The sequence below is a fragment of the Cygnus atratus genome, chromosome 2, assembly GCF_013377495.2.
Source record: "Cygnus atratus isolate AKBS03 ecotype Queensland, Australia chromosome 2, CAtr_DNAZoo_HiC_assembly, whole genome shotgun sequence".
In the NCBI taxonomy this organism is placed as follows: domain Eukaryota; kingdom Metazoa; phylum Chordata; class Aves; order Anseriformes; family Anatidae; genus Cygnus; species Cygnus atratus.
In genome coordinates, this window is record NC_066363.1 from 134,263,875 (window position 1) to 134,290,889 (window position 27,015).

The 27,015-nt window shown below is 36.8% G+C and overlaps 1 protein-coding gene across 2 annotated transcripts; it reads right to left on the reverse strand.

Annotated features, from left to right (window-relative positions):
• Nucleotides 1–518: 518 nt before the first annotated feature.
• On the reverse strand, nucleotides 519–26,611 carry NBN (nibrin). Of its 2 annotated transcripts, none has more exons than XM_035546241.1 (16): nucleotides 26,415–26,611; nucleotides 24,957–25,090; nucleotides 24,237–24,382; nucleotides 22,639–22,798; nucleotides 20,937–21,040; nucleotides 15,797–15,914; nucleotides 15,316–15,506; nucleotides 14,247–14,347; nucleotides 12,242–12,380; nucleotides 11,530–11,793; nucleotides 10,810–11,242; nucleotides 8,680–8,754; nucleotides 7,052–7,210; nucleotides 5,922–6,035; nucleotides 4,605–4,654; nucleotides 519–1,631 (listed from the first exon to the last, which is right to left on the reverse strand). In XM_035546241.1, exons 1-16 carry the CDS (start codon nucleotides 26,443–26,445, stop codon nucleotides 1,601–1,603), a joined length of 2,250 nt encoding a protein of 749 aa, XP_035402134.1. In that variant the 5' UTR covers nucleotides 26,446–26,611; the 3' UTR covers nucleotides 519–1,600. The 2 variants fall into 2 exon arrangements, with proteins under 2 accessions (XP_035402134.1, XP_035402135.1); XM_035546242.2 differs by having other exon boundaries at nucleotides 7,052–7,207; nucleotides 26,415–26,597.
• Nucleotides 26,612–27,015: the final 404 nt, after the last annotated feature.

Below are 27,015 nucleotides of genomic sequence, written 5' to 3' on the forward strand. Positions count from 1 at the left end.
TTAGTGAACCAAAGAGAAGGCGAACATTAGTTACCAGCTGCATTTAAGTCTTTCTCAATGGACTCCTAACTCTTAAGACAATGCCCCTGAAACCGTGATGAAGAAACTCCCTTAACTTCCTCAGTTCTCCTTCTACGAGACAGGATCCTTTGGTTTGTCTTGGCCTGAATCTTCAAGACTGAATCATTAACATCATTTCCAATAGCAACACTATTCAATTAGCTTCTCTGCCACTCCTTGATCTGGATTTTCCAAGTTTTTATTCTTTTATTTTCAGAGTAAACTTCTCCCCCTCCCAGAGAGCCAGTATAAAGAGGGGGAGAAGAGCTCATCCAATCCTAAAGATCAGGGACAAGTCTCTACAAATGGTAGAGTCTTGAAAAAAAAAGGTCTTGATTAGTTAAGAAAGTAAAACAATTGAGGAGTTATAACCAAGTTCATGGCAACGATGGCCATGGCCATTGGATGTAAACGAACAGCACCTTGCATTTATCAGTTAGCACTGGACAGACAACCGATTGGCTGAACTAAAAAGTTTTATTCTGTTTTTCTCTTTGGACTCCTGGAATCCACCAAATCCAGTCTTCAACCCCTCTGACTTGAGTCTCATTGCAAATGAAAACAAGTTATACTATGAGATGACTATGTCCAAATTTACACTCTTCAGGAGCACAGAAGGCTGTTTTTCAAGTAATACTAAAGGAAAAGTACACAAAATATTCATAAGCTGATAACTGTCATCATGTAGCTTTTAGACTTTCTTTACACAAATTGTTCTTAAACAGCCATTTTCAAACACAGCTCTGTCCTTATTTGCAAAGGAAAGGAAATAAGCAGAAACTATACTTGCCTCTCTCCTTTATCTAAAGGAAATAAACTGCTTGTTGCTATTGCAAAATCTTTCTGTGTTTATAAGACCATTTCTAGTCTAGCTGTAGGCTGTTCAAACAAACAAATATTGACGATTGATAACAGGGCAAAACCCACTGAATTTTAAAAACAAATATTTGTTCCAATATCTGCCATCACATAGAATTGGTGGTTAGCTAGAAATAAATTTATGTTACCAACTTCAAAAACAGGAAGAAGTTGGAGCTTATTAACATTAAATATTTAGTGTCTATTCAGGCACAAATTCAAAGCTCAGTGTAATTTATTAATGTCTTGTTTATGAAGTCTTCAAAAACTTCACAAAGTCCTCAAGAAAGCAGTCACTACATACAAAAATCTATTTATCAATGCCTTTCTAAAAAGAAAAAAGCCTGGTGCTGACTTCCTTTTTCTTCTCTCCGTAAGTACTGCCAAGCAAACATTAGAAAGAAACAGCCTGAAATGAAATCCTAAATACATATGATATTTTACTGAGCATTGCTCTAAGGCAAGAATTTTCAAGACCTTAACATGTGCTATCCATAAGCACCAAGCAATGAAAGAATCTTCTCTTTTTCTTTAATAAAAGCAAGATATACAAACAAGTCTTATAGTAACAGGTAACTCAAATCGTCGTACACAACTATATATTACATGCTGTAATCAGCAAACATTTATAGAATAGGACAGCAAATTTTGCTAGAGAATCCCTGTAACTTCAAGTGACAATTTATCTTCTCCTTTTCACATTAGGATCGTATCTGCAACAGAAAAGAAAATTTGTCACAAATTACTATGGCTCCATGATATTCAAACTTAATCATGCTATGCAAATGATTTTATTATACATTTTTAACAAGGGACTGGACAGTGTTCATCAGTCCTTTCCCAGACTGCACTTCTGACAACTACAACTGATAAAATTTGGCTGAATGATGCAGAAGTCAGTACCTGTGCATGAACTAAAGATAACACCTTTACCAAAATAAGCTTTCACCGCCTTCCTAGCTACTTTAAACCTACTTCATGCATAAGAAAGCTTCTCCAAGCCTGTAACGTCTCAATAGAAGTTCCACTCCTCCCCCTGCCTCCTCCACCCCCCCAAAAAAAACCATGGGGGGGCACAGGGGTACTGTATGTTTACAGCAATGTACAACATTTGGCCACAACTCATTCACAGAAAACCTTTCTGTTGCCTTCTACTCCCACAAAGCAATTCCTTGTTTTATCTTCCCTTTCATACAGATTTGGATTGGTTTTTAGTTATTAATAACTATTTTTAATCCAGAAAGTAGATATGTAAATTACAGCAATATGCTTACAGTTTGCCTCCGCTTCATACTCTCATCCTTCGGCTTTCTCTCTCTCCATGTGTGCTTCACCTTCCCTAAATCCTATGTCACTTCTTTGAAATTCTGATGTGCTTTGTATTCATGCATGAATAACTTATGGACACAACTGAATGATCAGGCAGTTTTATTTCCACTAATTCTGATCTCATTCATCACTTTTTTTTTTTTTTTTGCTTAGACAGGAAAAATGTCCCAACTTGTGAGCCAAGTTACATCACCACATAACTACAAAGGTATTAGAAGTTGCTGCCATGCAGCTCAGACTTCTGGCAAAAACGAAGAGTGTGATTTTTGAAAGCAATGCTTTATTATTTATTAACTGTTTGTTAACAGCACAAGCTGTTAAAGCAGTAAGGTTCTCTGAGTGGTTTGCACACGCTGATATGCAATATGATGTCTCTTTGATTTGGACAAATACATGCTTCTTTACCATCCATATAACATTTTTTTACTTAATACACAATTTTTAGTGTTTGTCAAATTGATGGCAGGTCAGAAGTCACATAGTAGTTGCTAGTTTCTTTACATAAAAACAAAGAAAATAATGAAACCTTTGCTAACCAAAATGCAGTCCTTATGCTCAGTCTCAAAGCATTTCTTTGATTTTATTGCTATAGCATTGTTACAAATCAATTCTAACATTTACAGATGTCCTGGACACCAAACACTATTGGAGGGGGGAGGGCAGCGAGGGGGTAGAACACACAAGCTGAGCAGAGATGGGGGATGATGCATGGAACTCTACCATCGGGACACCACCAACAGCTTCAACCCTGTCTGACTGTCTACAGAGAAGCTGACACCGACAGTCATTAACATCTTTCTATTTAATCCCCCAGCTCACCTCCAGCCATTTCTCATGTTAAAATGAAACCTGGATGATGTTTTACAGACAGAAAGAAATCAACCAGTATTATCTGAGAAAGTAAAAAAAAACATAGAGTGCCTGTGGCCTGAAACGTAAAGAGAGCTACAAGGAGTCCACTACTGTAAGTGAATGTACAAAGAAACAAAATAACTTGCTGGGAATAGGGAATGAAGGGCTGTTAGCAAGCATTATCCATTTATTTCCAGTCTTAATAGAGAGTGTGGTAGTTCCTTCCCTTCCTCCTCTATCTCTGAATGTACTGAATTAGCAGTACTTGAAGGTACAGCTTTTCTTTCCAACACATCTTTACCTTGGAGCATGACTGCTAATTTCATCTTCAAATGCAATTTTCATGGGAAATTGCAGCTGCTAACATTAGCATCACATCAAGTAGTTTTAGTCAGGATTAAGGACAAAATTAGAAGTAGGTTATGATCTGCTGAACGTTAAACTATGTGTTTTAATATTTTTGACTATGGAAACTTCTGTACGTACAAATACCCTAAATAAATCGGAGCTGAGGTCAAAATTTTTCTACGCATAAATGCATGTGAATTATTTAAGTTTCCGCTGCTGTGTTTTGAAAGGCTGGAATTAATCAAGATATTTTGGACCACTTAATCTTCTAGCAGAGCAATCAAGCTGCACCGTAACTTTTTATAAATATCTTCATAATCGTTATGCATTTAAAAGCTGCATTGCAGACATAAATCCGGATAAAGCAGCAAACTTGGCCTAGAATTTCTTTTTTTTTTTATTGGAAAGTAGTTAAAAATCATTGAAACAGGATTATGGTTGGAAGTAACTGGACAAAAAAATCAACTGAGTAAGATGATTTTCCCTGCTCTTTCAAAAGAGAGATGAGAGGAAGTGGTAAGACAACTGAAATGAGGCTTAATAAAGCTACACTTTGGAGGTAAATGTAATGAAATATGACAAAAATCATAGAAAACATAACCTTTTTGTTTTAATTTTTAAATTGCATGAGTCATAACCTCAAAGATCAAAAAAGAAAGTCCTGCCAATCCCTTTTTTTCACAGAACTAGCATTCTGTTGCTTTAGCTCCCTCAACACAAGGACATGCAAGGAACATGGCCAGTATGAAAGAAGTTACAAACTCCAGAGCTTTTTCTTAGGAATTCAGATGACTGACTTAAGTGTAACATCAAACCACTCCCTCGTGCTAGCAAACCCTAATGGCACAGAGCCTGACCCTGGAAATCTCTTCCAGCCTTTGTGAACGAACAGGCTTACGCGTGAGACAGGAAAGAGCAACATTTCTGTTTGAGAATGTTCTTATTAAAAAAACTTATAGCAGGTCTGAATGAAATTGGAAGCTTAAGGCATAAAAAAAATCCTTATGAAAGTCACGTTGGGTACATTCCAGACATGGGAATACATGAAATCTTAATAATAATAGTCTAAGAAGTAGTCTTTTGCAAAATTGGCATTTGTGCAAAAAAGATGTGATGCAAAATAAACACCTTTGTAAATATGAACATAAAACTCTTACCTAAAGAGATCATCAGCAAGTGATTCTTCTCTTGCACGTCGATTCTGTTCCTGACAAAATAAGATTTTTTCAAAATTTGATGTTAGGGATGAAAGTAATGAACAATATGGAAGAACAACATATTCCTTCACTAATAAAATTTTTCCCTGAAAACATAAATTTTCTCCAAGTACTCGGAATCAATGTACATTCCTAATGGATAATGTATTTCATTAGTCAAACCTGGCTACTGCTACTAACGGATTAGTATTCTCCTGTATTATTATTCTCCTATGAAGAAAGGCTGAAAGAGCTGGGGCTGCTCAGCCTAAAGAAGAGAAGACTCTAGGATGACCTTATTGCAGCATTTCAGTAATTAAAGGGGGCTTATTAAAAAGATGGAGAGCAACTTTTTGCACAGTCTGATAATGACAGGACAAGGGGGGATGGTTTTAAACTAAAAGAGGGGGGATATAGATTAGAGGTTACGAGGACATTCTTCACTCAGAGGGCGGTGAGCCATTCTATGATTAGTTTGTGCAAGTTTTAAATTTTTGTCAGAAGTTTTGTTTGTGTGTAAGTATTATAGAAATAGTGAAAATTTTGTATGATTATTGGTGTATAAAAGAGATTTTAAGTGGCATTCTCCACACTCAGGGACGAAAAAGGAGATAATTAAAAAGTGTTGAGGGCATTAGGCTGTGGAAACAAAATACAGCTCATCAGCAAATATTTTTAATGAAAATATTGGAAGATCAAAGTGCAACAGAACTGCTACAATAAAACATAAAACTTTTACATAAGAAGGGAAAGATTTTCATAATAGAAAAAGGCATAAAACTTCTCAGTATCTCTCCCAGTATACCACAAGAGAATTTTACTCAAGTATTTTCTGTTCTTACCAAGAGAACAGAATATCAATTGCACTGTGTAACAGTTTGAAAATGGGTTATATAAAAGTTCTTCCTACGTGTGTCACATTTGTAAAAGTCACAAGTTTCCATAATGCTTATTTTGCTTATTAAAAACAAAAGAAGATCACTCTCTTTAAGGTTACTGATTTTGCTTTAAATCATTATTACTGATTATTTGAATTTTGAAATGTAAACTGAATTCAAATAATCAGGAAAAAAAATAAAAAAGAGCCTTACCACCGACCTCTGGCTTTCAGTAACTTTTCTAATGCATATGTTCCTATAAGCACGTTTAATAGCTAATCGGAAGAGGTTTTATTTCAAAACTAAAATTCTGAATTATTTCAGAAATGACCACAGGTTATCATGACCACTTAAAGAAATCAACTTTTGGTATTGTTCTTCTTTGAAAAAAATTCCTTACCTCCAATTCTTCTCTTAACCAGTCTTCTAGCTCTGAACTCTTTCTAGCATGGTGAGCAACCAAATCTGATCCTCCAATAATGTACGGAAGTTGTCCTGCCCCTGGATAACTGACCTATTAGACAATACATTCTTACAGTTAAGATACAAGGCAAGCACAATACAAGAAAAAGGTCTGTTTTAAAAATTCATATATCAGCAGTGAAAGTCAGTCTTTCTTTGAATAACAATTATCAGATGACATTTAAATGAGACTGAAGTGAAAAAAGTATTTATAAAAAGCTATTAAGTCCCTCCTTTTACCAAAGAAACAAAAAAAGATGATGAGTTTTATATGCTAAATAAATGCGACAGTATTAAATGAAGTTTGAAAACATTACAAACTGATCTTTACTGATAGATTCTATTTTACATCAAAATGCATAAACATCTATTACAAAAAGTTGAAAAAAACATTTTAAATTTGGGATAGTATTCTATCTAAAATGACTGCACACTCCCAGAAAGCTGGAAGTTGCATTATCTGACTAATGTTCTCTATATTATAGTGAAATGCACTTCTAGTAATCTTATACCACATATATGTTTTTTTGTTTGGTTGGTTGTTTTTTTTAATATGAGCTGAAGTGGTACTTTTACACTGAACACTACGGATTTTCTTAAGTTATCCTCAGGACCCAAGCAAGCAATAATCTCAATTTTTTAAGATATTAATTTTAGTTTAATTTTGAAATCCAATTTTTATTACATAAAATTCAAGATCCAGAATCAGCATATGCTCTTTATAGATCTTTGGAGACGTTGAAATGCAAGTTTTTGGAAGCATGAAGTGAAGTCACACTTTTAATGAGATTATGATAGGCATCACTTAATGACATATTCCAATTAGCAGCTTGGAATAGGAGACTACAGGTATCTAAAGAATCTGGTATGAGGTAAGCCTTTGTCAGCCTGGTACTCTTTGGTCAGTTAGAAAAATATTTGTAAACGAAATAATAAAATATTGGAATCGTTTCTTTCTCTGGCTACTATTAATGTAGAAATATATTATGAAATATATTAAAAAAGTACTAAGGAAATACTTTGAAATATTTTAAACAGTGCCATCTTGTGACCATTTGAAATACATACCTTTTTGAACTTTTTGAAATTTTTCTGTCCCCTGCAGCTGGTATTGCCAATAAGCTGACTGTTCTGTCTTGGATGGCTGACAACCAAGGATCTAAACTCAGTCAACAGAAGTCTGCTAGGAAGACTGCTGGAGTCATCTTCAATTTTGTTGTGGTCCTTCTGAGGGAAGAAAAAGGATGGAGCACTTCAAGTACATAAACAGACATAGACTACACCTAGTAGTGTAAACTTCAGAGAAGGAAATAGTAGTGAGTGCAGCTGAGGGCCAGGAGAAGCAGCAGCAGTGCTACAAGCCAAGATGGATGTACTTCTCAGCCTCCTTATACATTACCATTACAGCTGGGTGCTCGCTATTTTTTTTTCTTTCATATTTATATCCATTGAAAGCACAGGATTATTAAAAACTGCAGTAATAATCATGAGGACAGTGTACCTCATTACACTAGAATTTTACTTCGTGATAAAGCTCCATGTAAAAAAAAAACATATACATATATCCTTTTTTGCAATGAAGCTATTATCTAAGAATTACTTCTCACCTCCCCTTCACTCTGCCTCTTATCTGGATTAATTTAACCAGCATTGCTTATTCTAATAGAAACTCAAAGACTAAGCTGAACATCTTCAGCTCCATTCTAGCCTACAGATTCATTGTTTAGATCAACTTTGTAGATATAAACTAGATCTGAGAAATGAAGCAGCTTTAACTTGTGCACGGGAACACTGTACACGTCAGCAAATTTGCATGCATACTTTGCAGCTTGGGGGTTATATCTATGTGAATTAAAATGTGAATTAAAAAGGAAAATATGGAGGACAAGCACACAGATTTAAACTATCTTCAAGGACAGCTCCAGCCCTGACAAAGTCCCAGTATTTTATATTAAAGTGCAAACTAGAAGTCCCTTAATCTGAGCTGACGCTGCACTCTGGTACACCTGCACAGCATTCCCTCTTCTTGGTTTGTATTGTTTACACAATGTTTGTTCATGCAAAAAACATTTATCCTGTTCCTTGTGAACTGGCTACACTCTCCTTCCTCTATTCAGAAGCATTCCATTTCAGTTTCATTTAGCCTTGTCTCCTTCTCTCTGCCTCACTGCCATTCCCAGCTATTCTCTCCTCCTTCCTTAATTCATCATCCCTTAGTCATCTCACCTGTAACAAGAAGTTAGTATGCTATTTACTATTGATCAGTGTATGTTACATCTATTTTCCCCATAGTCCATCTCTTCTGCTCTAGGTGTAATCTCCTTAGAGCAGCCAAAGAGATCGCATTCTTATCCGGTCTTTAAGTACTTACCTAACAAAAACATCAGCACCGGTATTAGCCACATTGCAGAGTTAATACAATTGCATTAGGTTTCTGCAGTCTCAGTCATCTTAAGTGTCCATAAAAAATAGCTTTACACTAACACGTAGATAAACTCCAGTTCTGTCTTTATACAATCAAGAAGCTAGACTGCACTATTCAAACTTACACATGATTATTTTAAGGGGATCTATTTTTACACCTTCTTTACCCCAAAATATGATTTGCAAATATTATGTCCTTAAAAGCAAAATTTTGATGCACTTTCTTAATGATTCTCAACGTTTGCTGTTCAAACTTAGAATTGGTTTCTTACCAAGACTGGAGGAGATTCTTGCTTGATCTCACTTTTCTTTTCTAGAGTTAGAACTGATCCAACTTCACCTTCTCTCTGTTGATTAAAGATTGAGATTAAATGCAAATTATGATGGCAATTACCTAAAATCACTTTTTGCTCTTTCCTGTGGAACAAGCATTTTCAGATCAATACAAATACAGAGACAGAAAATTAACTGACTACACTATATATAAAAATTAAAAATACTGTCTTGCAAACTCCAGTTACTCAATTATGCATTTTACTCTTACAGCATTTAAACACTGCCTATGCTGTATATGAGTTGGCTGGACAGTAAGCTTTAATAGAAGTATTTTTAAATAGAAGAAAAATGAGTCTCTTCTCTCTTATTCCCTTTTGTGTTGTTGATTTTTTTTTACTTGTTACTTTGCTAGGGTGCTCAACATTGTTGTCCTCTACAAATCTGTATGTTGGGTTTTTGTTGTTGTTGTTGTTTTTTGTTGTTGTTCTTTTTGTTTTTCCAATAAAGTGGCTAGTGTTAACTCAAAATCCATTGTTTTCTTCATTTCTCTTAAAAATTGCCTTAGTCTCAAACAGAGAAATAATCAAGAAAACTAATTACAAGCTACTCTATGACTAAAGTATGCATCTGCTCCTTTCCTCTTTAGTCTCTGACTAGTCTAACTGGTTTCTGCTCTTTACAGTGGAATAAGCGTTTTTCAAAATCAATATAAATATTTAGACAAAAGAAAATGATCTGCAACATACTTTTAAAATTAACATTTTTTTTAGATTAAAGTTACAGTTTGCAGGGTACATCAATTTACAAACTGGTGAATGAATATGAAATCAGAATATTTAAGCTATGATAAAGCTGTATAAATCTGAAGCCAAAAACTTTGGAGCTTCAGGAATTTAAGTTTGGCATCTGGTTACAGCATACAAGCCAAATTTTGCTTCCTGGCTCTTCGCTTTTTTTCAAGTGGTATGTTTTCAAGAGTTCTGAATAACTCTAAAGTGAATGCTTCATTAGATAGCAATGTTAGCTAATAAAATCACAGTGTCTGCCCAACAAAGTCAAACTGATAGAGATGGCATATAAAAGAATATATTCAAAAAAAATCCTCTCTAAAATAGTATTTTACTAAGAAAGAATTCCTTCATCAACAAGACCTATTTGCAAAGAGGAAAATGAAAACAAAACTTTTAATATCAAAGAATCATTAAGGTTGGAAAAGACCTCCAAGATCATCTGGTCCAGCCGTCCCCCTACCACTATACGCATGTATGTTTGAGCAAGAACTATCAATTTAACCCTGTGTTAGCTCTATTCAAATAAACCAATGCACTGAAATAAAGGCTATGATTGCTCAAAAATAAAAGTTCTTTACTGATTTTGTAGGTTTCTAAAAACTAAACTAAAATAGAAACCATTAAAGAAAAAAAAAGCCCTCTTCTTCCACAATAGGTACAACTGTGTTTTACATCCTGATGATTTTCATCCATGTTGACCTGACAAGAAATATTTTGTTTTAGTTTAATATTAGGAATTTAATTTTTCACCTAAGTTCCGTCCTTTTCAAACACCAAGTGAAATTCAGCCTATACATACCTAACCAGACATTCTGTCTATGCAGTTTAGTGGTACTATTTATTTATTTTTAAATGGACATTAGTGATTTGAATTGCCTCATACACGAATTTTGAAGATCTTCCATATGACACATCTAGAGATTCTAACTTGAAAGATGTTGGAAACTACTCTGGGTATTCAACGGAAGAGGTCACCTTAAGGTTTCTTCAGGAAATTCATTACATAAATGTAACTGAGTATTATTTTAGCATATATATTAGCATTATAATGACACAACAATGTACAATATTAGAAGTTATTCTTGGACCATGGAGAAATTCTGCTGTCCTACTTGCACTATTTCAAAGAAAAAGAGAGGAAAAATGTCAGAATAGAGGCAATTTTCAATTCACAAAGAAACAATGCTGTGAAAGAAAACAAACAAACAAAAAACATTTAAACGGGTGTAACACTGCAATGTATGAGGAACTTTCTTCATCCTTAAAAAAGCTATTGCATCCCTCTAATACATTTGTAAACTTCGAGACCAGACACATGAGAAGAACATAACTTACCAACGTTTCATTCTCCTCTTTTTGCTTTGCATTTACTTCTTGAATTCTGCTTCCTTTGGCTTCCAGACATCTTTTTTTTCGTATATTGCCTTGAGATTCCTGGTCTTGATTTGCCGTTTGCTTTTTCCAGTCTAGGTCTCTGCTTTCAAATACGATTTCTAGTGTCTCTGTATTTTCAGACAAATCATCTAACTCCTTTCTTTTCTTTGGTGCAGGATTTTCACTAGAAGTAATTTTAGTGTCAGTTTTATCACTTGCTAGATCGTTACTTTCCCTTGTAAGCTGGATGTTATTTTCCTTTTGATGCTGTTCTTCTTCATTGTTCCACACTGACGAAGCTATGGATTCAACGCGCTTGGAAACAGACGATGACCTTTCCTCCAGTTTTGCTAGTTTGGGGACAGTTGTTTCTCCTCCTTCTTCATCTCTTTCTCTTAACCATAAAGTAATTACGAAATGAAGAAATTACAAAAACGTCTTTGAATATGATTAGCTGCATCAGCAATACAACAGCTTCCTGGGGTTTCAATGACGGCATTGTGAAATTTGTACGTAAATACCCTTGAAAAACGGCTTTCCCTTTTCAGAAGCTGATCTAAAAATTGCCTTTTTATTAGCTTCCTTTTGAATAACACGTACATCGAAGGAGCTAAAATAATTTTCCAGAAACAGCATTATCTTAAAAATAAGGGACATAATGTCAAGAACATTTCAACTTACCTTTTCCTAGCTACTTGGAAGTAATTTGTAATCGAGTTAGACTGCTGACGTGGAGTGGACTCTCTAGGTTTACTGACTTCTGAAATTTTAGATGGAGAGGAAGGATGACTTTTCTGACTAAGTGTAGATGTTCTATTCACTCTAGATATCAGTGTTCCTGCATTCACATTGCCACTTGTGCTAGGATTCTCCTTCACAGGGGGTACATCCTGGAAAGCTACTTTTTCTCTTCTGTTCGTCTTGGAAGTCTTCTCTATCTCCATACTATAGCAGAGAGAAAAAAATAGTAGGTGAACACACAAGAAGTTACTAAGGAGATACACTGTTGTAGAATATCACTTTTAAAAAGCTGGCCTGTACTCGAATGTATTTACAAGCAATGTACGTGTGCTAACAACAGAAATTGTAAAATCTGCCACAATAAATACATTTTCATAACCATGAAATGGCTTAAAAATTTGAATACAGTCAAGATAGTCAAGTCAGATATGTAGTAACTACATTTGTATCTAAAAAGAGTCAGAGGTCCTGTGACATATTACTATCTACCACTAAGCAGAAATTAGGTTACTGCAGACAACGCGACAGCAATTTGTTAAGTGCAGTTTCAAATGCTGTATTTCTTTGTCCACTGCAATGATGCAGTTCCTCTGCCACAAGAGTACTTTATTTGTAACTAGTAGCTTAGAAACTATTTCCATGCATACTTTACCGTGTCTGCTCTTCTATTTCTGTATCAGCTACATATAGTGTACTGGTATCTGCAGCAGTTGGCATTATGGTTTCATCCACAGCCAAACTCTGAGAAATGGCTGGCCCTATTCCTGATGCAGAAGTACTTCTAGTTACAGCTGCAAGATCAACACAAGAGAAGAATTAATAACCAGAAGAGAAGAGAAAGAAGAGAAGGTTAATAACTAGTCTGCTTTCCTATGCATGTATTATCACACTACCACCACTGGTAACTGATCGGGTGAGATTTTTTGTAAAATTGTATTAAAGAAATTTTCATCAAAAAATTATATGGATTTAGTAATTTAAAAACAAAACAAAACACAACCACCAAACAAAAAACAACCTGAAGGAACCAGGTTCTAAATGACCAAATTCTGGGGTTGTTTTAGTTAAACATCCTGCTGAATTAAGTTATGGAATTTTGCTTAAATAAAAATGAAGCACCATGGGAAGTTACTTATTAATATGGTCATAATGTAATTTATAGATCATGTAATACATATGCAAAACTGTCAGAGCACAAATCCACCATCTGTTTTACATTTAGTGTTTTATCATCATCTGTTAACCTGGGGTCATTATACTACAGATTACCCCTAATAGCACAAAACCACCATTATAAAAAAAATCTTAGAATAAATGCCTTCAACGGCCAAATTCTCATAGTCCTCATAGTGAGGGGTCTGCCTTAAACACTGTTTGCTGCTCAGTCTAGTCACTTGCATTAATGCTCTACAGAATAGAAAGAACATATACAGTTCTATATTGTTTGCCTTTTCACTTCTCTTTGTCTTACAGATCATCTTCTCTAAGTCAAAGGATACTAAGGCTATTTTAACATGTAAGTCTCATAAAATCTATGACAGCATATCCTTTCAGATAACCCATTCTTTATACATTCGTTTATTCTTTTTTTTTTTTTTTTTCATACCACTGTAACCTATAGAGGAATAACCAACCTACAGAGACACCCAGGTCTCCTTGAGCTACCACATCTGACATGATCTTACATGATTACTACAACTTCTATGTGCAAGGTAACAGTATCTCGCTATTTATTGTTGAGACAAGATTGGAGGAAGAAGTCTTGCTTACAATCCCTTTGATTTGCAACACATACATGGAAGTTTTTGATAATCTCCAAACACCAGAACTGATTCCCTCTTGACAAATAAACTGCAAGCATAGCTATCTTAAAAGACTGATGTTCTATCTTTCAATGTAAATTAATCAGGCAATTTAATTTTTATCTCATTGAATTACTGAGACAGGAAAACAAGAGTCAGCATTCCTAATTTATTCAGCTGTCTACAGGGTTAATATCTTTAAATTTAACCTGAGAATCTATTTTTACTGCTGTTGTATTAGCAAATACAAGTTATGTTTCAAGACAAAACATGGTATGTCCAACCCCAAACTATTACTTTAGCAAATGTGGCAATGCTGTCTCATTGGTTACTTTATGATTAGGTTTGATTTTGAAGTGGAAGTGTGTGGGGAGAGTTTCCCCAAGGCAAATTCTTTTGTGTGCAATGAAAGCAAGTCTTTACAAATCAAGTTGGTTCTTATTCTCTCCGATTTTTCATGTCCATCTATTATCTCGTTACCCCAGTCTTTTCATACAAGATAGAATAGGTTGGAATTCACAACTACTATATACATATCGATTTAGCAGCCACTAAAACCACAAACTTCAAGACCGTTTATAAACACGTTTCCTTTAAACTGAGTCTGGTTTTTACACTAATTTTAGATCTGTTATTTTTTTATTTACATTTATATGTCAGTTTTCAATGTAGTTTACTGGAAACTATTTAAAAAAATACCTTTTCAAACCTGCATATAATTTTCAGTGTCATTCTATTTTAGTGGTCTTACGAAACAGAAGAACCTTAGCATTATTAGTTCATGCCGTGTACAAAAAAAAAAAAAAAACAGCCTCTTTATTGCTGTTAAATTATTACTACTCTTCTTCCAATTACCTTTGTTACCAGGCTGCTTTTTAGGGTTGCAGTATGTTTCTGTAGACCTGAAGATTACCGCCAATCCGATTTCTGCTTCGGGAATAGCCCTGAGATCATTACTGTTAACACAAAAATAAAACCAACACAAATAGTTTAAAAAAAAACTGTCTTTCAGTACAGTTTCAAAGATGAAGAGTCAAATGAGCACAGATATGCCAAGGTACAAAAAATTTCAGTCCACGTTACTATTTTCCACAACGTGGCAAGTCAGCATAACTATCCATTATCATATCCATGTCCAGTACATACACACCTCCACGTTTCCTGCTGCCGTGGCCCCGGTCTAGTTCCAGTAACATGGCTAAGGCATCTCCCCACCCTATCTCTGGGAATTTAACTGACTGTGGTGTACCTCTAATGTATGTGAATGGAAAAGTGACTTCAAAGACTTGAGTCACTCCTTTTACAGGAGTTACCAGCACACGCACACACATGCAGTACATGGCTGTACTGCAGCCATGAAAAGAACGGGAATACAATTGTTTTCTCTGTTTAGCAACGAAATTCATGGGGACTAGGCTTAACTACCATGTTAAGGGTTGGGATTGTGGTTTTTTACGATGTTATAATGACCGGTGTTATACGGAGCATAAACTGCTTTTCACAAACTTTATATTCAAGTAGTTAGACAGCAATGAGCTGTATGTCCTCAAAGTGCTATTTCATGTTTTCCATGAAATAAATATGATTTTAAAAAAATCAATGATTATCTATCCCCCATTTTTAGAATATTTTTAACTCATTTTAATAGAAGAAAGAGCTCTTGCTTTCTGTAATTTCAAATCAATTCAGTAACAGTGAGTTAAAGAAAGAACCCCTCCAAAAATCTCAAATCCTCAAAGAACCGCCAAGTCCTTTCTTTCCTATTTCAAGAAATTTTACTTACTGTGCTATGTACTTAAAACAATTAAGAAAATGTCCTCCTTCTAAACATCCTACTGCTTCAATATGTATGCAAATATCATGACTAAATCAGTGCAGAAATTCTGCAATTACCCTACCACTGTACAAGAGAACAATGATTCACCTTTGCAAGACATTCAGAACGGAATCAGTCCAGTTTCTCATGGACTCGGATCCTAGGATCTGGGAGTTTGTCAACCCAACATCAACAACACAAACTTCAGGAGAAACCAGTGAAGAAGTTTCTTTTCTTCCCTCCGTCATCAATTTTGCTTCGCCTCCTCCAAGAACAACAGCCGGACCCAGTTTCTTGTACTAAGAAAAAAAGGCAAATAAAAATATCTTAAAATATTTATTTAGAAATATGCTAACCTACTAGCACAATACTTATCATTCATAGATTAATGCAGAATTGATGGGTTCTGTTTCTACCCCTGTATTTCATCTTGCTTAGGCCACTGTCTTGTAAAAAGATAAATATAATGAAATCTTTCTCTCCTGATGAGCCGAGAATGAGTCTGAATTCAGAGAGGACACAATATGTGTCCTCTGCAACACCTGCAACAAAAAATCTGCAACACCTTTGCAATGTAAAGCTCAATTACCTGCTTGGCAGTTAGAAATACAAAAGTTTTTCCAAAGAATATTCTTTTCCTTTCTTGATGCTCTGATAAATCCAGGTTTTCGGTACCAATGGAAGGCTCATCAACTGGAGGATAAAAGCTGCAAGAACAGAAGATTAAAGTTACAAAATTGAAAGTTACGTATCAGTACTGATTGATAGTCCTTTCTACTGTAGGGAAAAGCTCTGAGTTAAAACACTGCACTGCTTTGTTTCTGTTTAAACTATTTACATAAATATTTCTTCAAGAGATTAAGAGGAAACAGAACCTCTCACTTCTCAATATCTAAGCTTAGACCACGACTTTCTAACTCAGTTAACTAAAAGAACAATGCTTTTAGGAGCGTACTCAACCTTCCTACTTTAAACATCCACTCTCCAGACATCCACACTCTCCACTAACTACACTGACAAACAAGACTGCAATCTCATTACCTTAGCAGGGGACTTCACACAAAAACAGATGTCTTGCTTGCTTCATGTTGGGACAGCCACCCCAGTTCCCTTGTATTGGATCAAGAAACTGCACTCTGCCACACTAGATGACAGCCTACTAATCTGAAAGAAAGTAAGTACGCTTTTCTTGGTGGTAGCACTGAGAACTGAACTGATTCGGTCTGCAGCTTCTCAAACTTTTTGTCTGAAAATAACCAGAATTGTTGTTGGGGAACAGATTAGATAGAAGTGAAAACCCTAATCTCAAATTCTAATTTTTGTGTCCTGTGATCTCTGCTTCAGTTAACAGCAGCATACACACATCAGAAAAAGCCTCTAAGACAACCATTTTACTGATAATGTCACAACAGTATTTATCGACCCTTGGAGCCACACATTCACTCCTGCAGCAGACCTGAGAGATCAAGGTGAAGGCATGTGCTGGAAAGAAGGTGAGAAAAAAGATGCTGAAATGCCAAAAACTGGTTTAACAACCCAAGAAATTACATATGTACATGTATTCATACATACAGATATATATAGATTTTTTTTTTCTTATTAATGCAAGGATTAGCAGGTTCTAAGCAGGAAATAAACTCCACAAAATGCTGAAATACTAAAGTTCCTGAAAAAAATTATGCATTTATTATGTAAGTAATTTCACCATCTGTAAACATAAAAACACTCTCCTTGGATACTGATAATATTCACGTAGGTAAAGCTGAACACAAGAATAAGCCCATGTTCAAATATGTAATTCAATGATGATAGACTAGAGCATACTAAAATAATTACAGTCAATTCTAAATCATCTTTGTTCTTTTGCATTCTTCCTAATCAATTCTTAAAGCCTGATGGACACAACTGACTAACATGAAATTCAGGTTTCAAAAAAGTCACTGACAAATGTCAATGACTATTCAAGTTTTGTTTACAGAAATATTGTTCAATTACTTCATTTGAAGGTGAAATAGATAAATTTCACTGATTTGAAGAAATAGGGCACCTCAGATTCTAGTTACCAGGCCAGAGGGCTCCAGATACTGAGTCCCGTAATGATAGTTATTAACCTGGGAAAAGGTTATTACAGGTGAAAGGGTATTACAGGCGAAAGTCATCTTTAAAAATCAAAGAATGAGTAAAAAGGGAGAAAAAGCAGTTCCATTATTTCATATTATTTCATATAAGGCTGTACTTATGCAATCATTAGTGAACTCTTCAGGCATTTTTTTTCCTTCCACAGGTTATCAGAGATTACCAGAAGACTGGGGTAATGTAGTGTCATAATAATAAAACAATAAAAGGCCTCAAATAAGAAACCACACTGATAATGTGAACTGCAGGTTTGCAATTCTGTGAAGTCTTGATATAAACCAAAGAGCTTTAATGCTTTTGAACTTTACAATTTCCCCAACACTAGGATTTGGAGGGGGGATCAATTCTACAGTACTAATCAACGCTTAATTGTCACTCTGCATCACCACACTAACAAGCCTTTCTTATTTCAGATCCCAACTATTACTGCACCAAGTTGTTTAGTGTCATGTGGATGTACCAGCTCTTGCTATGCTGCACAATGCAGATATTCCCTATTACAGTTAAAAAGCATTTTTAAGTTAAAAGCATTTTTAGAAAACTGAATACAAACAGCTGCTACGTAAATTTTGAATATCTTCCCACAAACTACATCTTAAAAGATCACCTATTTAAAATACTGTAATTATTTTAAAGATAGATCTCACCAGCTGTCTCGTTTAGCTTGACACAGAACTCTCTCTTTGAAAGCTAAATAATGGATACATTGCCAGTGTCAATCCCCTTTAGTGAGCTCAACTCCTCTGGGGGTCTTAACAGTTAACAAAAACGTTAAAAAAAGGGAAACATATCCATTAGATTCTATTTTACAGAGCATTTAACAGCTCAATTATGCTGTCATTTCTCTATTAAAAGAATGGACAACATGCACCCTGGTGCCACGAGCCCCAACCACTATTTGTTTGTTACTCTAACAGACAGTAACAGCAGCCTTACAGCATGGTAACATTAGATCAAGCATATTTCAGATTGCACATCCAACTGCTTCCTTTCTATGGCCTGCACTACCTGTACTTTTTAGATCTGCCAGAAAATCTTGCTCAGTATTCCAGAGAGGATTCTCAACAATTTCTGTTTAGTTTTCTCACATACATGTAGAACGATGTAAAAGTATAAATAGATGGAAAAGTTATAATTCATGAAGTTTCCCCCCTTCTTTTGTAGCTGAAGACCACTTTATGCCACTCTAAGATGACCTGCTTGATCTATTCCATAAACCTCTGCAAATGTAAAACAGTATCTTGAAACTGAAGAGTATTTGTTACCCATTGCTCCAGGTCAACACCTGCATTGTTCTAACATGGCACTGCCATGATCTGTGACACATATTTACCACATAACATTCAGGTTATTGCAAATATCTGCAGCCCTGCTTCCATTACCATCTGCACACCGCTAAGGTGCTGTCTGTTTATTTAGTTTCCCTTTTCCCCCTGTCATTTAAAGTCTTCTACCAATGACTATCAGACCCACTGACGAAAATAAATGAAATCCCTATGTCATGACATAGATGTACGCATGTATATCAGTACATATGTAAAATCACAGAATGCTTTGGGATGGAAGGGACCTTAAAGATCATCTAGTTTCAACCCCTCTGCAGGGACACCTCCCACCAGACCAGGTTGCCCAAAGCCCCATCCAGCCTGGCCTTGGACACTTCCTGGGATGGGGCATCCACAGCTTCTCTGGGCAGCCTATGATGGTGCCTTACTGCCCTCTATGTAAAGAATTTCTTCCAAATATCTAATCTAAATCTTCCATTTTTTCATTTAAAGCCATTCCCCCTTGTCCTATCCCTACACTCCCTGACGAAGAGTCCCTCCCCAGCTTTCCCGTAAGCCCCTTTTAGGGGCTGGAAGGCCACTGTAAAGTCTGCCCGGGGCCTTCTCTTCTCCAGGCTGAACAACCTCAGCTCCCTCAGCCTGGCTTCACAGGAGAGGTGCTCCAGCCCTGAGCATCTTCGTGGCTTCCTCTGGACTCTCTCCAACAGGTCCATGTCCTTCTTGTGCTGGGGGCCCCGGAGCTAAACGCAGGCTCCAGGTGGGGTCTCACGAGAGCAGAGCAGAGGGGGACAATCACCTCCCTCGCCCTGCTGGCCACGCTGCTTTTAGTGCAGCCCAGGACACGGTTGGCTTTCTGGGCTGCAAGTGCACATTGCCAGCTCACGTTGAGCTTCTTGTCAACCAACACCCCAAAGCAACAACGTGACTCCTATTTTTTTTCCACCACTTATTTCCCCCAACTGCAATGTCTGGTTTCAGTATCAACACCAGATTAAAACAATACATTCAGAAAAATCATGACTTTAATGTCTTTAAAGTAACTTAACTTCACGAATTGTTCACCCTCGTAACTGACAATAAAGTTCTACAAGTTTTGTGTTGTTTTTTTTTTTTTAAATACCAAGTATTCTTACCATTTCCCTTCATTACGTATTTTATTTTGTATGCTTTGGAAGACAGTCTGAAAAGTGTAAGTGACAAAGAAACAGTACCCATGGAATCTACCTTTTGAAAATACACACAATGCAAATTGCTGTCCTGCGTAAATCATGTGTTCGTACTTTAAAAAAAACACAAAACTCTCCTTTTTCAAGGTCAAAATAATAGCAATACAGGCACAGGTGAAATTTTCCCATATAATAATGGGATTATTTTATGCTTTTCTATGTGGCGAAAATGACCAAAAGGGCTATTCTACCATAGTTATTTATTCCAAATTAAAAATACTCTTTTCCTATTACTTTAACAATATTTTCTTCTCCTATAGTGAAGACCTGTTCGTGTTAGTTTCACTTCATCTCTCAAGAGAAAACAAAAAAAAATCTGTTATTTCAGGAAATTTAACGGTCAGGCTAACTTTGTTTTAAACAAAGCTTGCAAGCACTTTTTTCCACATGACAAGTGATAGGAAGCAAGCAAATGGTCTCAGGTTGCACTGGGAAGATTTAGATTGAACATTAGGAAAAATTTCTTCATAGAGGAGGTGGTCAAGCATTCTAACGGGCTGCCCAGAGAGATAGCAGGGTCCCCATCCCTAGAGGTATTTAAGAGACAAGTGGACGTGGCACTGAGGGTCATGGTTTAGTGATAACACTTGGCAGGTCAGGCTGATGGTTGGATTTGATGATCTTCAAGGTCTTTTCCAACCTAAATGTTTCTATGATTCTATGAATAAACTCAGAAACTAACCATGTACTGGGAAAATATATTTTCGTAATGAAGTGAGGTTGATATAGTTTATACAAATCTGATTTTCTTCACTTTAATATATCAACTCCCAAAAGAGTTTTGACGTTGCATCAAACATATCATCATAAGGATTGCTATACCAACCTCTGAAAACAAGTTCCTATCCAAAGCTAGTAACATCTCTAAATGTATTATCAATTTCAAGAGCTCATTTTATAGCTCTAGGGATGAGAGCAAGAAAATTGCCTGAAGATTAAAATGTATTTCATGTTAGGCATTCTTCCACAAATAAAGTTAAAATTCACGTATTCTGTCAAGTCTGAACAGATAAATGTGCAGTTATTTGATAATCTAGCTTCCATAAATTTAATTCTGTGACATTTAAAACATGATACTTACCTTTCAGGAGTTGGCAACTGTTGCCTGGACTGAACAGCTTTGATTAATTCTTCAAAAAACTCTGGTTTTATAATTGGTCGTCCACAAATCAAGGCACATATAGTCTGAAAAAAAGGAAAATATTTATTTAACATACAGAAAAAATACAGCTAGAACATGGTCCAACTGACTTGAGCTTTGTAATATCTTAGATGTGGAAAACATCGCACAAATACAACTGTACTTGATTTTACTATGGAAAAAAATGGATAGTTTTACGTCTAACAGCACAGTTTTTAGTTGCTATCCTGACCAAAGTTATGAAAATGTGTAAGGTAGCCGATGAAAATCAATAACAGTCTTCAAAAGAAGAACTAAAGCTCCAATACACAAAGCAATGAGACTATGAGGTGTGGTTTTATTTTTTGAGTGGTTGGTTGTTTTTTTTGCCACTGAAAAGGCTTGTGCAAGCCTTGAAAAATAACATTTAAAAATCACAGAGTGGCTAAATAAGCATTCGGTTTGTACAATTATATTGAATATAGTCAAGTGGAAGTTAAAAAGGCTACAAATTCTTCCTAAATAAAGTACATTTTCACTAAACTATCTGAAAGTTAACATAAAAAATGAAAAGGAAGACACTGACAAGGACGATGAAAGCAAATAAAAATTCCGTCCTTCATTTAAAAATGGAAAACACCAGCAGAAATGAAAGAACAGCATACATCAAAACTCTACACTAGGCAAATACTTAGAATGGTAATTAAAAGAAGAGTAAAATCTAAGCAAATACTGTCTGACTAGACAGATTTATTTTACACAACTAGAACCGTGTTACCTTTAGTGCTTCTATTAACTTGGATATGAAGTTCCATAGTCGAAAAGTAAACAGTTCTGTGGGTTCTCACCAAAACAAAGTGATTTTTTTTGTTTTTTAACCATCCCAGTACTTCTCAGCAGCCTCAATTAGACTGACGCTAGTTTAGTTTAGTTCTGATCCAAATTACTGTGTGGATGCATGAAAGGTAGAACAGGAAAGCTAGAACAGGAGAGGGAGCTGGAGGATAGTGGGAGGAGACTCAACACTAACATTTTACTCAGGGATTGTGGAACTGAAGGATAGAGAAACTTAACAGAGTAGCACAAGAGAGAACTAACAAAAACAACAACAACAAAACAAAACCACAAAACAAGCAACCATGCATACAAAAGAAACGACCTACCAAACAAAAAAGCCATCTTTTTTAACAATGGATTGACTTTTCCACAAACATTATGGCAACACTAAGAGGGAAAAAACAAACAAGCAAACAAAAAAAAACATTTTTCCTTATTTCTCTTAGTTTTCAAATACAACTTTTTCCCCTTCCCATTTTTATTTCATTTTAATACGGTATTTTGGCTTTTAAGCTGAGAATAAAAGCTTCTCCATCAAAGCTTTCACCAAGGCTACCATAGCTTCTCTATCCATCCTTTTCCCACTCCCTCCTTTATCTAAACAACTTTTTCAACTTTTTTCATTTTCTCTCCCTCCAACATATATCTTTCGAAGTTTGGAAAAGGAAGAGTTTAAAAAGAAGAGAAGGAAGACTTTACAGAGAAAGGATTTGTCTAGGTAAAGCCAAACAAAGCTCTGCCACAATCTTGACCACATCTAGAATTTAACTCACATTCATAGAAAAATTGCAGAGCAGTTCCATCAATATGCAAAAGCTCAACATACCTTAACAGTAACTTTTACTGATGCCATTACAAGGTAAGTACACTCTTTCATCCATTCATTCACTACAAGACCTCCCAGGAGCTGGATGGCTTGATTTAACTCTGTTTTCTGAGCAGCGTCTAAACACGAGGAGCAGACAACCAAAGACTCATACTCCACTCTGCAAAGAACAAATGAAAGAGAATTGCTTTGGTAACTTTGGTGAAGCGCTATAATGAACAAAGCTGTCTTAACAATCATGTTCATCTCACAGAGAATTCTGAAAACCTAAAAAAAAAAAATGACCCTGTTAGTTTTATACAGATCAAAGACGGCTTTAAAATTTCCTGAAAATATATATATACTACCTTTCACTCAGAAAAATTAACAACATTTTCATTTCATGTTTGAAATGTTTCTAAGGACGTTTTGGTCTCAAGAATGAGCAGAGACACCGATAAGAATCTGCTTCAAGAAGGTTTAAAATTAGGAAATACTAGAAGAAATTCAGCATGGGCTTTCAAATGCAAAAGGTATGCTCAACAGAACAGTCTGTGAACAGACTGGTATTTAGAAGACATGAGTTTTGTAGAATGCAAGCTCAGGTAACTTTTTTTCTAAGACTGCCCTTACACTTGACCATACACCTAGTTAAATTTGTGGATTGCCCACAGCGCATTACAGTATACCAAATCATATGATTTGACTTGGTTTAGTCTATAAAGGAGAAAGAAATTTACATAACCATTCTGGTACAAAATTCATGATGCATCTGGGCCTATGACATAAACATACCTGACAAGTGATACAGGAACTATCTAAAATACCCAGAATAATTTATTGTAAGAAGGCGTGGAGAATGCTGTTTTTACTGCCAAATAATATCAATAGCAGTGACAAAATTAAGAGTAAAATTTAAGGAACAAAGACAACTTCTGGTTAATTTAATGTTGGTTCTAACGGTCATTAGAATTGGTTTTATCTACCCATCTCTGTACCTACAGGAGCACTTTATATGCTTGCAGGGACAGCACCGGCTACGACATTAAATTTGAAAAAATGAGCAAGTTGTACTCCCTTAAGAGAAGCATATATTACAGCAACAAGCATTCAATGGTTAGTGCTGCGCAAAGCAGTATCCAGCCATCTCAGTTCTTTTCTCATTACACTATCAACAGCTAACAAGGGCTCAGCTGAACTATATACCTACTTTAAACTTTCCTTCCTCCTTTAGAACCATTTAGCTTTTAGCATTTTCTCAACTAAAATTTTGTTCTTTACTTAAGAAAGCCTGAAAGCACTTATGGTACGTGACACATCGTCTAAATGCAAATGCTAAACTATAAATAGTCTTAATTCCTTAATTTATAATAATGAATCGTTATTATAAAAATATGTATTCAATTAGGGTTTCAGTAGCAGGCCGTGGAACACAGACAAATATTGTTCATCTCTTTTGCTTTCTAAAAGCTTTTTAAACATTTAACATCATTTACATTTCTTTATTGTACTACTGCTTGCCAAGTTCTGTGATGTGCTAAAATAAAATACTCTTTTTAAAAGCTGCAATTTTTTTTTTTACTTAGTATTTTATAATCAGTCTAAGTACTTCTTCTTACCTAAACTTGCTGTTAAAGACTCCAAAATTGACTCTGTCACCAGACTGCAAAGGCCTTGAAGATCCATTCATTTTTGATCCATTAACAAACGTACCATATTTGGAGGTATCTTTTATTGTTAATGTGGGGACTGGAACAGACTGGCTCTGAAAATAAACATAAATAAGCCTTGACAGTTTACCAGAAACAGGTTACATAAAAGAAATTCCATCTGATTGTCTTCAAATTTCTGTCCAGAGAAATTCCAACACGTAAATGACAGTAAAATGCTGCTTGCTAATTCTCCTTGGGACATTTTTAATTTTCCACAGTCCCCTAAGCAAATGCAGAATTAATGATGTGGAATGAAACGTGAACTCCAGAACCGAGCCTGCAATGATAAAACTGCAGCACTTTCCAGACCCATGACTTCTTTGTCTAACGCTTGCCTATGCAATGAAATTTAATCGCATAATTTTCCTGCTGTGAATATTTTAACAAAAATTCCTAATCTATTTTCACTCTGGGATAAAAGGAATGCCCAGACAGGAGCCTGGAATAGAAGAATTATGCCACTGAATTTCTCAAAACAGACAAGCACCCCAGAAAAAAATATAAATAAATAAAAATTCAAGATTGAGGAAAGAAGGTAGCCAGTGGTTCTACTCCAGCTGTATTGCCATGGTAAACTGAGCTGTCAACACAGTGTATTTTTAATACAGTAAAATGCTGGCTACTTACCTGGGTCGTTTCAGGATGACTTACTGTCAGAACCGCATGACTTCGACTGATGGACTGATCATCCTGAATTAAAATTGCACAGTTTCTGCGTCCAACAACATAATCTGTACCAACTAAAAGCCGATATGGCTCCCCTGAAAATAAAAAAAGAGACAGAAAAATATAAATTTACAAAAAACTCCAAAGCACCCAAAGTACTTAAGAATAATTCAGAAATTTCTAACCCTTAAACTTGTCATACATCATTTAATAGGCTGATGAGAATCACACATTTAGTTTATGGACAACATCTGTTTCTTCCTCTCCCCCTTGCTATGTCCATTATAAAAGGATACATTTCATGATACACAAACCAGTTACAGAAGTGGTGGTACACTTTTTTCAAGGACAGTATGTTTTTACTAGTACGTTATTTATTTTCTGTTGTTTTACTTCTTCATAAAAGAAGTACACAGTACACAAATCCTACAGGTACATAACTTATTTACTAACCTATTATCAGAATAAAATGCCTCCCTAACATATACTGGAAGATTTGCAATGCAAACCAAACTGATACTTAGCATGTTCTGTCTCTGACCTCTGCTTAGCTCATTCTTGGTATTTGTGACCTAAATCACACTGCAGCTTAACAGTGCATGGCTTGACCGCATCCAAAAGGTGTAGGTCACCTACTAGTCAGTGGTGAACCAGCAATTTTTATTCATGAAAATGAATGAATTAGAAACTAAATGTTAGTTATCAACTGTGGACAAATACTTTTCAAATACAAACAGTGCAGAACTGATCAGCCCGATTACAAACCCAGTAAGAGATCAAACCCTGCTCAATGGGATTACATGCTGCTACCACCAAGAAGTAAAGCAAACATCCTGAAGTCACTCCTAAAGAATCAGGAAATAAAGAGCAGATGCAGTGGTGACACGAGTGCTCTTTATGAAAAGAAGAGAAAGCATTCAAGTCAAGGAAAAGCTTTTATATTATATGCTACCTATCAGAGTTGATCAATACATCAAAGCTGCAGATAAACTGGCAAAGTGAGGTACAGTGACAAGACAGTTTCAAAACCCCGCATGTAAGAAATAACACGAGACTTGGTCCGTGAAACAACACAGCAATCGGGCATCGTTCAGGCAGAGCCTCCGAGATTGCCTTCTGCCCCTCCGCTCGGCTCTCCGGGTGTCGCAGAGCTGCCTTGCTTCAGGGGCAGGAGCACACCCGGGGCCATCCCGGAGGCACAAAGCAGCTGCCCCACCGCCACCAAAGCGACCGGCCCTATCCAAAGGAACCGCAGCGGGCCTGCAGGGCTCAAGTGCAGAAGGAAGCCCTGCTGGGTACCGCAGCGGAGGCCGAAGGAGCAGCTCCCAGACTCCTGAAGGGAACGCCCGGGTCGAGGCCCGCCCGGGACCCCTCGGGCTGCGGGGAGGAAGGGGGGGGCTGCAGCCGCCGTGCCCTCACCTGCTCCCGCGGCGGGCACCAGCTTCCACATCCCGGCGGGGGGCTCCTCCTCGGTGAGGGGCTGCGGTTCGCCGGGCGGCAGGGCCGGGAAGGGGCCGGCACCTCTACCGCCGGCCGCCCGTGTGCCCCGCCTGGCCGCGCCGCGGGCGGGGAGGGCGCCGCACGATGGCGGCGGCAGTGGGCAGGCAGCGCAGCCGGGCCCGGCGCGCAGGCGTGGCGCTGAGGGGAGGCTCCGCAGCCCGGCCCCGCCGCGGACGGCTCACGGATCCCGGCTCCTGCCGCTCAGGAAGCTGAGACAGGGACCGGCTGCCCCTGGTGGGCTGGAGCGGGGCGGGAGGGGCCGGGGCAGGGTGAAGGTGGGCGGCCAGGTGCGGTCGGTGAGGCCCGGGAGGCGCCCTGGGTGGCATGACGGCCGCCGGCCTCCCCCCGCCCTGCTCTGCTCTGCTGTAAAGCGTCGGTGTGCCTAGCAGCGGGTCGTGTTTGAAAGGGAAACGTTGAAATACAGAAATACAGCTCTTAACTGAAACCTCTGCAACTTACACATTAAAAAAAAAAAAAAAAAAAAACCTTACTAGTTTTAAGTAGCAAAAAGAATCCCGGG